Genomic DNA, 15,431 nt, shown 5'->3' on the forward strand with positions numbered 1-15,431 from the left:
TAAACAAATAAGGTGATAGAGGGCATCCCTGACGCAGCCCCATAGTGGACTCGAAGAAAGGTGACGGTGTGCCATTGACCAAGATAGAGAACTTTGGCCCCCTGACACACCCCAAGACCCAACCAATCCACCGCCATGGAACCCATACGCCTCTAGGGTCTGCTGAAGAAAACTCCATCTGACCCTGTCGTAAGCTCTCTCCATATCCAGCTTAATAGCCATCAAGCTACGTCGCTTCGATGCTCGCTAAAGATCCCACATCATCTCCTGGGCCAACAGAACATTATGGAAAATATTTCTGCCAGCTATAAACACCCCCTGCTCCTGGCTGATAATGCCAGGCAGAAGGGGCTTCATTCTTCCGACCATTATTCTTGCCACAACCTTATACAAGGTTGTGCACAAACTGACGGAACTGAAGTGACTGGGCTCTGCTGCCTCCTGATGCTTTGGGATAAGCATGATGAAGGTAGCTTTCTAATCCCCTGGCATCACCGCCTGAGAGAAGAAACATTGAACAACCTCTACCACCGCTGTCCGAATGATACCCCAATACTGTTGGAAGAAAAATGGGGAAAAACCGTCCGGTCCAGGGGCCTTGTCTGGAGCCAAGGCCCAGACTGCCTCCTGTACCTCCTGAGCCGACACCGGTCGGACCAGGACTGCATTCTCATCATCCTTGATTCGCGCATCCACCCTCGGGGGGTGGTCTCTGTCGCCGGAGTCCTCATCCTCCGTCCATCTAGCACGGAAGAAATCCAGCAGAATCTGTCGGATGGCAGGCTCATCTTCCACCCGATCTCCAGACCCATCTCGCAATGAGTGAATCGTGCTCCGCTGCCTCCGGATAACTGTCGTCCGGTGGAAGAAACTGGTGTTACGGTCCCCCTCATGTACCCACTGAATCCGGAATTTCTATCGCCAGAAGCTCTCGTGCTACCATAGTAGTGAGTGGTGAGCCGCTAGAAGCCCCCGGAGGTCACCCATGCCATCCTCCGAGAGCGCACCTTCAACATCTTCCTTCATCTGCAACTCAGCGATCGCAGTCTCAACCCCCTCAACTCTCCGGAAAATATCGCCCACAACCTCGCGATTCCATCGTCGGAGACGCCTCTTAGCCAACTCTAGTTTGTGCGACACCCGGTGCATAGCATCCCCACGCACCGGGGTGCGCCAAGCATCACAGACAATATCCCAGGACTACGAGTACGATAGCCAAACCTTCTCAAAGCGGAAGGGGCTATGATGACAAGGTCCCGATGATGTAGAAATCAGCAGGGGGCAGTGGTCCGAGGCGATCCGAGGTAAGTGACTAACCCTGCAGGTGGGAAAACGGAGGATCCAGTCCGGGGACGCAAAGGCCCTGCCTAGATGCTCCCAAACCCTCGCACTGCCGAGCTGAATATTGAACCAAGTAAATTGAGGTCCGAAGAATCCTAAGTCCACCAGGCCAATACGCGACATGAAGTCGCGAAACTCCCTCCTGTCCGCTCTCTCCATGAAGGCAGCCCCACCCCTCTTATCACTCAAACTTAAGATGCAGTTGAAGTCGCCAACTACAACTGTCGGGACACCCTGGGCAGTGAGACTAGTGATCTCTCGCAAGAGGACCCTCCTGATCCTATAATCCCTGCTCGCGTACACCCCACGCAGTACCCATGGAGCGGCGTTTGGTGCCGATACAGTCATAATCACCTGTTGGGGGCAGTTGTGGAAGACATCAAAGGTCGCCACCCCTCGCCTCCATAGGAGCAGAATACCTCCCAACAGCCCCTGGGACTCAATTGCATATGTCTCCCAGTCCTCCCCAGGCGCCGTCTCAGACGTGCAAGCCCCTCACCAGATAGCCGGGTCTCACTCAAAAAGCAGATCTTCGAACAGTGAACTTGCACTAACCATTTAAAGGAAGACATGAAGGACGGCTTGGCCGCCCCCCTACAATCCCAGGCTAGGATCCTCATGGATCACAGTCCACATAGTCGGTCTCAGACCCATCCTCCCCCTGGATCGCGGGGCCAGCCACAAGCACGCTACCTGGGCCCACCTCGAGCTCATCAGATATGACCTGCATGACTGCCGCCCTGACACACTGTACAGCAGTAGTGTGATCGGCATCCCTTCCAGGCGTCAGTGGCACGGCCTGACTCCCCTCCGAGAGCAACACGGGGTGGTCCCCCGCCCCACTCCCACTGGAGGTGGCCACCACCTGCTCTCCCTCGACCAGAGGCAGAGGGCCGAACCAGAACACTCCATCCGGATCAGTGCCCACCTGCACGTCCCCAGGCTGTGCCTCACGCATCACATCTGACGTCAGGAGGGTGTTAGATATATGCTCTAGAGGCCAATAAGGCTGACACATTATTAATTCTGGGACATAATTTTGTACTTGACTATTTATTATTGAATAAAGAAAAGGCATCTTTTCATTCATATTGTTTATGTGTCCATAAATCGTCCAAGAAATTAATAAGATGATGATGCATATTCTCAAGAGTTGAGAATTTGAGCCATGTATCATTGGTGATTAATTTCTAAATGCTCCTGATCGATGGATCATCACGAGGACGGTGATTGATCCGATCAGTGCACACATCACTTTCCTTACGGATGGACGAGACTCGAGTCCACAGTGTAGGGACACTGAAGTGATAGTGCAGGTGCTTGTTAGAGAACAAGGGTACTGAGCGTGACCAAGACAAGAAGTCACTTGGATGTCTATCCACTCGTCAGTGACTTGCTTGATGTTGCAGTAGTGTGACTGGTCCTTTGACCTGCGATGCTTCGGCTACTCACAGTGAGGTTATTGTAGTTTGACTGCACACATACATGGTCTCTAGCCATATGGGTCTATGCAGTGTAGATTGGCTGCAGTAGGTTCACTGTAGGAGTAGGGTATGCACCTACAAGGAATCTATCGACCTTGATAGATAAGGAGAGATCCTATGTGATTTATAAGACTGAGTTCGTAAGACCTCGGTCGGGGCAGATTGTACAATGGAGAAAGAGTTTTCCACTCTCGAACTTAGGTCGAATAAATCTTGACATATGACAAACGATGGGGTTTGACGAGTTGTCCATGACCTCCGTCCTATAGAGATCCACGATAGAAGGACTGTATCATACGATAACTGCACCTAGAGGTTCATTATTCTATTCTACTGGGTTGCCACTACATACTGCTAGGTGTCACTTGTGGATGTTAGGACTCACGGGCATTCACCGATGATCGGTAGACCCTGACGAGTAGAACTGAAAGTGTTTCAGTCCACTGAAAGGTATTTCAGTGATATTGAGATGGAGATCTCAATATGTCTCATTACCAATTAGATTAGAACCTATGAGGTCACACACATTAGGGGTTCTGATTATTAGGATTGTCGAATTGTGATTTGGAATCACAATGTCAATTGTCAATAAGATTGATGTTCGAAATAACCCACTAAGAGTTAGTGAGTTAAATGAAAGAATTAAATAATTATAATTAGATTATAATTAAGTCATTTATTGTTGATTAATTGAGTCAAATTATGTTGGGTCTGATCCAAAGAAATTTGACTCAAATCCTAGTCAAGAGTTGGCTAGATCGAGTCCCTAAAAACCCTGCCTAATTCAACTTTTTTCCTATTATTAGAGTCTCCCTCTTGATGCCTTATTTTGAGGGGTCAAAATAGGCAAGAGGGGGCAGCCAAGAGGGCAAGGAGTGGCGTGGCCCCCTCTCCTTCTTTGCTTTCAGCCGGCACCCCTTGATTCTTTCCAAGAGTCAAGGGGCCATCCAATTAAAAAAAGGGAGGCGCCAAGGAATCTTAGTGGGACTAGGACCCTTGGCGCCTAGGGTTTTGAACCCTATAAAAAAAAGAAGAAGAAGGGAGCCCCACGCCCCAAGTTTTCATGAGTGCTTCTCCCAGGCGTGGGGCAGCAAGGAGATATATTTTGGGGATTTTTAATCAACAAGAAAAAGGTGAGAAGAGAATCAAAAACAGTGAAAGTGTTTCTTCTTCCCTTGAAGGCTGCACAAGGTGGGATCCTTGTGATTTCTTCTTCCTTCTTCTTTGACATCCAAAAGAGGCTTTTGCAAGGAGCTAGCACCCCGGTGAAGCCCCATCTCTGATCTTCAGCAACCTCGTGTGGATACTTGTAGAGTCCGAACGTTTGTGCGGCTACAATGAACCAAACCACGATCATCAGTTGCGGTGTTCTTCTACCCGCACAAAGGTGAAGATGAGATCTTCATTTGAATTTTTAGATTTCTGATTTGCTGGTAGTTTAACAATTCATAATTAATTATTATATCTTAGTTTAGTCTCCATCTGAATTCAAAAAGGTTCTGAATCGTTCTGAATCAGAAAATTTTGAATTCATCCGATCCTGTTCCGGTGTATGCGATGCACCGGGCCCGGCATGCGGATTCCGCCGCGATCGTCGCGCCGCTGCGGGGCAAACCAATAGTGGTATCAGAGCCATGGTTTTGGGGATCCAATTAAGATAATACCATGCGGATTCCGCCGCGATCGTCGCGCCGCTGCGGGGCAAACCAATAGTGGTATCAGAGCCATGGTTTTGGGGATCCAATTAAGATAATAATTAATTGATTATGAATTAGTTCTGATTTTTTAATTATTATGCATGCTGAAAAATTCTGCGTGCTGAAATTTCGTGATGCTAAAATTTCCAGCATGCTGATTTTGTTAGATCGATCATGCGATGTTAGTTTTAAAATTATGATGTGATTATGATGTTTAAAATTAAGGTATTGCATGATCTGGATCTCAGATTATTTCATAATAAAATTAAAATCAAATTAGATAAAATCATGCATAAGATGCATGTGGTGATGATCATAGGATTCAAATCCTTTTGGTATCAAATGTAATGACCTGTGATGTGATCTGTAATGTTATGTAATTTTTTAGATGCTTGCATGCATCTTATTTGATGTTTTGAGAGGCCTGCGTGCCTCCTAAAAGAAGATATAATTTATTATTATTTTTATTTTATATCTGGTTGTATTTCTATGATGTGATGTACGTCAATGATCAAATCGAAGACACTGCATGAGATGAATGGCGATCTGAGCGGTTGATGGCGATTGGATCAAGAGTTGATCAAGGATCGAATCAAGGAGGCTTGGAACCAATTCAAAAGTTGAAGACCAGTTGATCGATTGACGTGCATGTGCTTGTAATATGACCTAATTAGAATCCATGATCATCACCTATTTAAAGTTTAGCTTTATTTATTGCTGCGATTATAACTGCCTGCGATGTGCCGTTTGCATGTGATATGATTGATAGCGGAGTAGATAGGTTTACATGTGATGTAGCAAACCCAATGAGACCTAAACTAAAATCTCCTCAATCAAGTCGAGAGTGAACCAACATGAGCAAGTCATATTAGATTAATTGATCTAGTTGGTGTCTAGGAAAGCATGAAAGGTGGTTACTTAATTAGGACCTTACTCTCTGAGTAAGGGGAGCCTCTCACTTGCTTACCTGGCCAATTGTTCGATTACCTCTTATAAAGAGCTCAAGGTTGCAAACACTAAGACATGATTAACCAATATTAAGTCAATAGGTCTTCCACTGTATAGAGCTGCTAAGGTCTTTCTGATGTTGATTTATCTCGGCTGGACACAATGGGCAAGTTGCATCGGAGGGCTGGACCTCTCTATAGACATGAGATGTTGTAGGATAAAGGTGGGGTTGGGCACCAATAACTGTTAGGTGAGGACCCAATGACGACTTTATTTCTACGGTTATACGGTGGATCTGACTTAACTAAGAAATGGGACCAATAACTGTTAGGTGAGGTCTTCATGGCTTAGAGACCAAGTAGCACTGCAACATGCTTGAGAAGCATTGTACAAGGGTTGTACACTCATCTATTTATGTATCACCAATAACTGTTAGGTGAGGTGCCATGTAAATTGGTGGGACCGCAGTACCCACTAAAAATCCTAGTCACAAAGGTTTTCCATTTTCCTACCAGAGGAGTGTAAGGGATTCGAGAAAATAGTGGGAGAAACATTTGTTCTAAAAGACCTTAGGACAAATTTAGATCAAGTACAAAGTCTAACTAGAATCTTTACTCTCTGCAGATCACAATGTCAGCTTCAAATCCTTTGATCCGTATTCTTGAGACCAACCGATTGACCGGAACCAAATACAAGGACTGGCTTAGAAACCTCAAAATTATTTTGAATTGTGAGAAATTAGGCTACATACTCGAAAGAGATATCCCAGACTACCAGCACATCCTACTGATGATCAGCGAGAGACGCATCAGAAGTGGACGGATGATGACGTTAGAGTCAAGTGCTACATGATGGCATCCATGTCCAATGAACTCCAATGACAGCATGAGAATCTGAAGATTGCTAGGGAGATATTGGCACACCTACAAGAGTTGTACGGTGAACAGAGTCGCACAGCTCGTTTTGAAGTGTCCAAGAGGCTCTACAAGATAAAGATGCGCGAGGGGCAGTCTGTTCATGATCACGGTCTGACCATGATCAAGGATCTGGAGGATCTTGAGAAGCTCGAAATGAACATGCACAAGGAATTGCAAGTGGATTTGATCCTACAGTCACTTTCTGATTCATTTGGACAGTTTATAGTAAACTACCACATGAATAAGATTGAATGCACTAAGACTGAACTGATAAATATGTTGGTAACTGCTGAGGGAGCCTTGGAAAGTTCAAAGGGCAAGGTCCTTGCTGCTGAGCTGACTTCTGGTTCCAATAGAAAGTCTACTTGAAAGAAAATGAAGCCTGCAAAGAAGCAGAAGGAAGACAAGAAGCCAAAGAAGGAAGTTCAAAAGAAAAAGGCTAATGACAAAGAAAAATGTTTCCACTGCAATGTTGACGGCCACTGGAAAAGAAACTGTCCTTCATATCTCGAGAGCTTGAAGAACAAGAAGGCAGACACACCTTCAGAAGATATAGACTTGCTCGTAATTGAAACTAATCTAACGGTTTCTTCTACTTCTAGTTGGGTTATAGATTCTGGTTCTAGTGCTCATTTGTGCACTACCATGCAGGGTCTAAAGGAAAGTAGAAGGCTGGCGGAAGTTGCGGTAACTCTTCGGGTTGGCAATGGAGCAAAAGTTACTGTTGTGGCTGTGGGCACCTATCCTCTGCGACTACCATCTGGTTTTAGTTTATTACTTAGAGATTGTTATTATGTACCTGCTGCTAGCAGAAATTTGATTTCTGTTTCGTGTCTAGCACAGGATGGTCATGTTTTTACTTTTGACAAAGACTGTTGTTCTATTTATTTCAGAAATAAAATAGTCGCATGTGGTTTTATGATTGACAGTCTCTATCATTTACATATGGATGAATTTGTGAATGTTTCTAAGCAAGAAGTGAGTGCCAAAGGATCCAAGAGATCCAGGGATGAGATAAACCAGAAGTATTTATGGCACCTCAGGCTTGGCCATATTGGAGACGACAGAATGAACAAAATGGAGAAAGATGGGCTTATCGACTCATTGACTTCTGAGTCATATCCAGTTTGCGAGTCCTGTCTTCAAAGAAAAATGGTTAGATTATCTTTTGTAGGACATGGAGAGAGGACCACTGAAATACTTACCCTAGTACATACAGATGCATGTGGCCCATTCGATGTGCTAGCCAGGGGACGTTATTCATGTTTTATTTCCTTTACCGATGATTATTCACGATATGGGTATGTGTATCTTATGAGACACAAGTCTGAATCTTTTGAAAAGTTCAAAGAGTTCAAAAATTAAGTAGAAAAACAAACTGGAAAAACTCTTAAGGCTCTTCGATCAGATTGAGGAGGAGAATACCTTAGTGGAAAATTTCGGAACTATCTCAAAGAAAATGGCATAGTCTCACAATGGACACCTCCTGGTACACCTCAACTCAATGGGGTGTCAGAGAGGAGGAATCGGACTCTATTGGATATGGTCAGGTCCATGATGAGTTTCACTGATTTACCTATGTTTTTTTGGGAAGATGCCTTACTCACAGCAATTTATTTATTGAATAGAGTTTCCTCTAAATCTGTTCCTACCACACCGTATGAGATATGGCATGGTAAAAAACCAAGTCTTGGTCATCTCAAGATTTGGGGATGTCCGGCCCACGTCAAGCGACTATAGGCAGACAAGTTAGAGGCAAGGACCATAAATGCTTGTTTTATCGGATATCCTAAAGAATCATTAGGGTATAATTTTTACATCTCAGAGGATCACAATGTGTTTTTGAGCCGACACGCCATCTTCTTAAAAAAACAGTTTATCCTTGATAGAGGCAGTGGGAGAAAAATTGAGCTTGAAGAGAAAGTCTCTGAAAAGCAATGAGTCATGGATCCTATAGAACCCATTCATACAGAGCCAGTACACATTGTCCCCCCTCCACCTCGTAGATCAAGTAGGGTCTCCCATCCTCCTGATAGATATTTAGGTATGCTTGAAGAGGATACTGAGAAAATGTTTCTCATGGGAGATAGGGAACAAATACAAGATCCTAAAACCTACGATGAGGCGATATCAGATATCGATTCCGAGAAATGGCTGGAAGCCATGAAGTCAGAGTTAGACTCTATGCATTCTAACCAAGTCTGAACCTTAGTAGATCCACCAGAAGGTATTGTACCTATTGGATGCAAATGGATCTACAAAAGAAAAATAGGTTCGGATGGAAAGGTAGAGACCTATAAGACAAGGCTTATGGCAAAAGGATATAGTCAGCGCGAAAGCATTGACTATCAGGAGACCTTTTCATCTATAGCCATGCTGAAATCCATCCGTACACTGCTTGCCATTGCAGCATTTCATGATTATAAAATTTGGCAGATGGATGTGAAAACTGCTTTCTTGAATGGATATCTTGATGAAGATATCTATATGGAGCAACCTTTGGGATTCACTTCCAGTAATGGAGATCACAAGGTCTGCAAGCTGCAAAGGTCCATTTATGGACTAAAGCAAGCATTTCGGAGTTGGAACACTCGTTTCAATGATGCAATCAAAACGTTTTATTTCATCAAAAACGAAGAGGAACCATGTGTTTATAAAAAAATTAGTGGAAGTGCTGTCGTTTTTCTCGTATTGTACGTGGTTGACATTCTCCAGATTGGGAATGATATTCCCATGCTAACCTCGGTCAAGGTCTGGTTGTCAAAAGAGTTCTTCATGAAAGACCTTGGGGAAGCATCCTATATTTTGGAGATTAAAGTCTATAGAGATATATCTAAAAGGATGCTTGGCCTATCACAGAAGATGTACATAGAGGAGGTGCTGAAAAGGTTCAGCATGGAAAACTCCAAGAGGGGTCTCTTACCTCTTAAGCATGGAATTCATCTCTCAAAGAAGATGTGCCCCAACACATCTGAGGAGATTCAACGCATGAGCAAGATTTCATATGCTTCAACAATAGGAAGCCTCATGTATGCCATGCTGTGTACGCGACCTAATATAGCACTTGCAGTGAGTGTCACTAGTAGATATCAGTCAAATCCAGGCGAGGAGCACTGGACTGCTGTGAAGAACATTCTTAAGTACTTAAGAAAAACTAAAGATCTGTTCTTGGTCTTTGGAGGAGCATCAGAATTAAAGGTAGAAGGATACACGGATTCAGACTTCGTGAAAGATGTCGATGATAGAAAGTCTACATCCGGATATGTATTTTTATACAATGGTGGTACGGTGAATTGGAAGAGTTCTAAACAACCGATCATTGCTGACTCTACTATGGAAGCTGGATACATCGCCGCATCTGAAGCTGCTAAGGAAGGCTTCTGGTACGAGAAATTCATTGCAAAGTTGGATGTGATAACATCAGATGCCATAATACTCTACTGCGATAATAATGGCGCCATAGCTCTTGCTAAGGAACCAAGGTCTCATCAGAAGTCGAAGCACATAGAGCGGCGCTATTACCTCATCCACGACTACGTTGAGAAGAAATATGTTGAGGTGCAGAGAGTAGACTCCGCGGATAACATGGCGGATCCGTTCACTAAGCAACTGAGTCAACAGAAGACTGAAGTCCACCTTGAGAAGATGGGGCTTAGATATATGACTCATTGGCTTTAGTGCAAGTGGAAGATTGTTAGATATATGCCCTAGAAGCCATAAGGCTGACACATTATTAATTCTGGGACATAATTTTGTACTTGACTATTTATTATTGAAAAAAGAAAAGGCATCTTTTCATTCATATTGTTTATGTCTAAGAATCGTCCAAAAAATTAATAAGATGATGATGCATATTCTCAAGAGTTGAAAATTTGAGCTATGTATCATTGGTGATTAATTTCTAAATGCTCCTGATCGATGGATCATCACGAGGACGGTGATTGATCTGATCAGTGCACACATCACTTTCCTTATGGATGGACGAGACTCGAGTCCACAGTGTAGGGATACTGAAGTGATAGTGCAGGTGCTTGTTAGAGAACAAGGGTACTGAGGGTGACCAAGACAAGAAGTCACTTGGATGTCTATCCACTCGTCAGTGACTTGCTTGATGTTGCAGTAGTGTGACTGGTCCTTTGACCTGCGATGCTTCGGCTACTCACAGTGAGGTTATTGTAGTTTGATTGCACACATACATGGTCTCTAGCCATATGGGTCTATGCAGTGTAGATTGGCTGCAGTAGGTTCACTGTAGGAGTAAGGTATGCACCTACAAGAAATCTATCGACCTTGATAGATAAGGAGAAGACTGAGTTCGTAAGACCTCGGTCGGGGCAGATTGTACAGTGGAGAAAGAGTTTTCCACTCTCGAACTTAAGTCGAATAAATCTTGACATATGACAGACGATGGGGTTTGACGAGTTGTCCATGACCTCCGTCCTGTAGGGATCCACGATAGAAGGACTGTATCATACGATAACTGCACCTAGAGGTTCATTATTCTATTCTACTGGGTTGCCACTACATACTGCTAGGTGTCACTTATGGATGTTTGAACTCACAGGCATTCACCTGATGATCGGTAGACCTTGACGAGTAGAACTGAAAGTGTTTCAGTCCACTGAAAGGTGTTTCAGTGATATTGAGATGGAGATCTCAATATGTCTCATTACCAGTTAGATTAGAACCTATGAGGTCACACACATTAGGGGTTCTGATTATTAGGATTGTCGAATTGTGATTTGGAATCATAATGTCAATTGTCAATAAGATTGATGTTCGAAATAACCCACTAAGAGTTAGTGAGTTAAATGGAAGAATTAAATAATTATAATTAGATTATAATTAAGTCATTTATTGCTGATTAATTGAGTCAAATTATGTTGGGTCTGATCCAAAGAAATTTGACTCAAATCCTAGTCAAGAGTTGGCTAGATCGAGTCCCTAAAAACCCTGCCTAATTCAACTCTTTTCCTATTATTGGAGCCTCCCTTTTGATGTCTTATTTTGAGGGGTCAAAATAGGCAAGAGGGGGCAGCCAAGAGGGCAAGGAGTGGCGTGGCCCCCTCTCCTTCTTTGCTTGCAGCCGGCACCCCTTGATTCTGGAAAGAATCAAGGGGGCATCTAATTAAAAAAAAAGGGAGGCGCCAAGGAATCCCAGTGGGACTAGGACCCTTGGCGCCTAGGGTTTTGAACCCTATAAAAAAAAAAAAAAAAAAAGAAGGAAGCCCCACGCCCCAAGTTTTCATGAGTGCTTCTCCCAGGCGTGGGGCAGCAAGGAGATATATTTTGAGGATTTTTAATCAACAAGAAAAAGGTGAGAAGAGAATCAAAAACAGTGAAAGTGTTTCTTCTTCCTTTGAAGGCTGCACAAGGTGGGATCCTTGTAATTTCTTCTTCCTTCTTCTTCGACATCCAAGAGAGGCTTTTGCAAGGAGCTAGCACCCCGGTGAAGCCCCATCTCTGATCTTCAGCAACCTCGTGTGGATACTTGTAGAGGTCGGACGTTTGTGCGGCTACAAGGAACCAAACCACGATCATCGGTTGCAGTGTTCTTCTACCTGCACAAAGGTGAAGATGAGATCTTCATTTGAATTTTTAGATTTCTGATTTGCTGGTAGTTTAACAATTCATAATTAATTATTAGATCTTAGTTTAGTCTCCATCTGAATTCAAAAAGATTCTGAATCGTTCTGAATCAGAAAATTTTGAATTCACTCGATCATGTTCCGGCGTATGCGATGCACCGGGCCTGGCATGCGGACTCCGCCACGATTGTCGCGCCGTTGCAGGGCAAACCAACAGAGGGCGTGGCTATCATGCACGGGGGGCCCTAGCATCAAGTCACTCCCCCTACAAGGAGGGCTGTACCTAAATGGCCCTACTAGTTCCTCGCTCTGGCCCTGCAGAATGAAGTCATCCTGACTCCCCAGGCCCGGATGTAACTGGGCCTCTCGGCCTGCACCCCCCTGGCCCAAAAGAAGTCCCGTGGGATGGGCCTGAAGGCCCAAAATCCCATTCCCTTGAGCAGACCGCGCGGCCAGGGGAGTCTGGCCGCGTGCATCCTCGCACGGGCCCAGCGGAGCCTGGGCCCTCGCGACCAAAGCGCCGGGCGCGATCTCAACGCCCGGTGCAGGCCCGGGGAGTGGCGCGCCACTAGCGTGGGGCCCGGGAAGTGGCGCGCCACTGGCACATGGCGTGCCAACGGCGCGGGGCTCTTCAAAAAGAGAAAAGATCATGGAAGTGTTCGACGAAGGTGGTGTTTTTTTTTTGCTACTGAGGTAAAAAAGTGGAAGTGAAAGCACTTTCCTTTTCTTTCTGCTATATATTGAGAATACCCTCAATTAATTAATTTCAAGAAGATCTCTTAATTATTAATTGACAGCTTATCAAGCCACATTACTTGTCCCATATTTCTATTATCTAAAAATATAAATAATAGTTTCTAATATTTATTAATTTATTATTTTAATAAAAGATATGTGCATGAAATAGGTTGTATTTATATATTGAATATATAATGTTAGCTCCAAAAGACCTATAATCCACTAGATGGACAGCAATCATCTCATGCATAAAATAATAATAATAATAATCTACACGATACATTAAAGGAAAGCCCGTTGGGGTCCCGGAAAGATAAATGCCGGAAAGGGGTTCACCGAGGTGTCGGCATCAAAGGATTCCGTGTGTCGTCAACCAGTATATTCTTAATAGTTTGCATGCGAGAAGGTTTTATTCTTCAAAATTTTTATGTAAGGATTAGATCTTTTTGTAATTTATTTCCGTACTACAAGTATCTTATTCTTTACTGCAGTGCTTTGTACGATTATTGGAAGCATTGCTAAATAATTCTTTATATATATATGTTGCTTTAATCTTGTAATCCTTTTAGATTTGCCAAAAAAATAACTTGTAGATATTGCATGGCTGTTTTAGTATAAGTCCCAATGTTTCATTTACTTTTAAGCAAACTTTGGTTAATTAATTTTTGGTGCTTCATGATTATTACTGCATTTATATTTTGCAGTTCTTTTACAACAGATAGATTAGTATATGTTTAGTTTCAGTCTTCATGCTTATTTTGCCCTAAACATGTTTTGCTGTCCATTCTTATAGTTTAAAAAAAAAAAAAAAGAACTGAAGGACAAGTTGGCGTTTTTAACTTAATTTCTTTTGAGCAATTCTAAACTTATATTGTTGGATGCTTTGATCATCTCTTACTATTTGATTTTCAAAACAAATAAAAAAATTTGTTAATCTTGTCTGTGTCAAAAAAAAAAACACATCAGTGCTAAAACTAATTTGGCTCAACAAAACCTCAATGCGTTGCATGCTCAATAGGCAGCTAGGATCCACAAGTCAATCATGATATCTAAGGCCACAAATTAGTGGTATTAGTCAGACCGATATTAACCTTCAAAACCGACAATTTGTTTAGAATCAAACCACTCATCCAATTCGACTCAATACCCAGACAAAGCTAGACCACTAGAAATACTCTTAATTTTTGGTCCGAGTTGCTTCCTTCTACATGAAGAGCTCTGGGCTGTATAAGCCCGAACTCATACTCCATCATGACACAGGGGCGGCTCAATACATTCCGGGGCCTAAGGCGAATCCAATGAACGAGGCCTTTTTTTAATAATAATTTTTTTTTAATAAATATAAAATTTTTAAAAAAATATATGAAAATAGATAGCTATCAAGTACACTATTTCAACAAAGATACATGAATCTAACAAAAATAGGCAAAAAGCCTTTTCAATTTAATATAATTCTTGAATGAAAGCACATAAAAGTAATTACTCTAAATGAAGGGCCATGAAACTGATTAAATAACTGAGATAATGCTTGGCAATACTGTTTACCATGTCAAGCAAGAGCCGAATAGGAAAAGGTCATCCCATGGCACTTCATGGTCAAGGTAAAGAAAAGAATTTGTCCATAAAGGAACCTCTCAATAAGAGAAAGTAGGGTCATTATGGAAAATTCACTCCATCTATTTAATAAAAGTCCCGTCCCACCATCTTCCCTTCAAGTGAGTACCCAAGCTCAACTGCAACATCACAGCACAGCAGCCATTCAACCCCTTCCCTCCTTTTCTCTCTCTACCACCCAAGAGGGGAGAAGAAACCGAGAGGAGAAAACTAAAAGAATCTCCACCCTCCAAGAAGTCCATCTCCAATCCCCCCATCTTTCTTCCGGATGGCCCAGCTGGATTAGGAGTAATGTGAGGGAAGGAAAACCAAGACCAAAACCAAAAAAGAGAAGGGATGCAAGATAAGAGTGGCTTCAGGAGTCTATCAAGCCAACCAAATCCCTCCTCTCTCTCTCTCTCTCTCTCTCTCTCTCTCTCTCTCCCAAAACAAAACTACTGTCCCCAACATCCCAAATTGCCCCTCTGCATACTAGAAAACTCTCCACCTCCCTTCTATCAAGGGGGAAGACTCGTAGCCAGCTCCTGATCCCGTTTTATATGGGGCTTTTGCTTCCTTTTGGTCAGCCTCCCGGAGGCCTTCCATTGGCCCGGGGCCTTAGGCGACCGCCTCGGTCGCCTAGGGCTCGGGCCAGCCCTGTCATGACACCCCCACTTCTCCAACTCCCTCGTCCTCCCAACTCGAGATGTCTAAGGGCTCGGCCTCAAACCCGGTGGCCGAAGGGACCTCATCGGACTCGGACAGATCGCGTTGGAGGGTGGCAATAAGGGAGGAGAGATCGTCGGGCAGGGAGCTCTTTGCAGTGCTTGGATTCTCTCTAGGTTTTGTTACTGATCACAAGTTATCCGGGCTTCACATATTGGCTTGCGATTGATTTGGACAGGAATAGCAGAATTCAATTGAACCAAGCTAGAGCTCGATTGATGGGCTAGATGTTAATTTCTTTGTAAATACAAATTAAATTGGCTCAATCAAGCTCGACTCTATAACTATAAGGCTCCAAGACACACCGTATCATATTAAATAATATTATACATGACATACTGTATTATATCATAAAGTTTTAATCGATGACTTAGTGAAATTGTTATATATTATAATGTG

The 15,431-nt window shown here is 43.3% G+C and overlaps 1 protein-coding gene across 1 annotated transcript; it reads right to left on the reverse strand.

Annotated features, from left to right (window-relative positions):
- Positions 1–936: 936 nt before the first annotated feature.
- LOC120111483 lies at positions 937–1,689 on the reverse strand. The gene is made up of 2 exons (XM_039128539.1): positions 1,318–1,689; positions 937–1,200 (listed from the first exon to the last, which is right to left on the reverse strand). The coding sequence occupies exons 1-2, from the start codon at positions 1,687–1,689 to the stop codon at positions 937–939; spliced, it is 636 nt and encodes a 211-aa protein (XP_038984467.1).
- Positions 1,690–15,431: the final 13,742 nt, after the last annotated feature.

This window comes from Phoenix dactylifera, chromosome 8 (genome assembly GCF_009389715.1).
Source record: "Phoenix dactylifera cultivar Barhee BC4 chromosome 8, palm_55x_up_171113_PBpolish2nd_filt_p, whole genome shotgun sequence".
Taxonomy (NCBI): Eukaryota; Viridiplantae; Streptophyta; class Magnoliopsida; order Arecales; family Arecaceae; genus Phoenix; species Phoenix dactylifera.

Coding starts and splice junctions, on each gene's coding strand:
- LOC120111483 (XM_039128539.1), bottom strand. CDS start 1,689: ATGACTGTATCGGCACCAAACGCCGCTCCATGGGTACTGCGTGGGGTG. Junction 1,201..1,317: donor TCCGTTTTCCCACCTGCAGG/GTTAGTCACTTA, acceptor TCGTACTCGTAG/TCCTGGGATATTGTCTGTGA.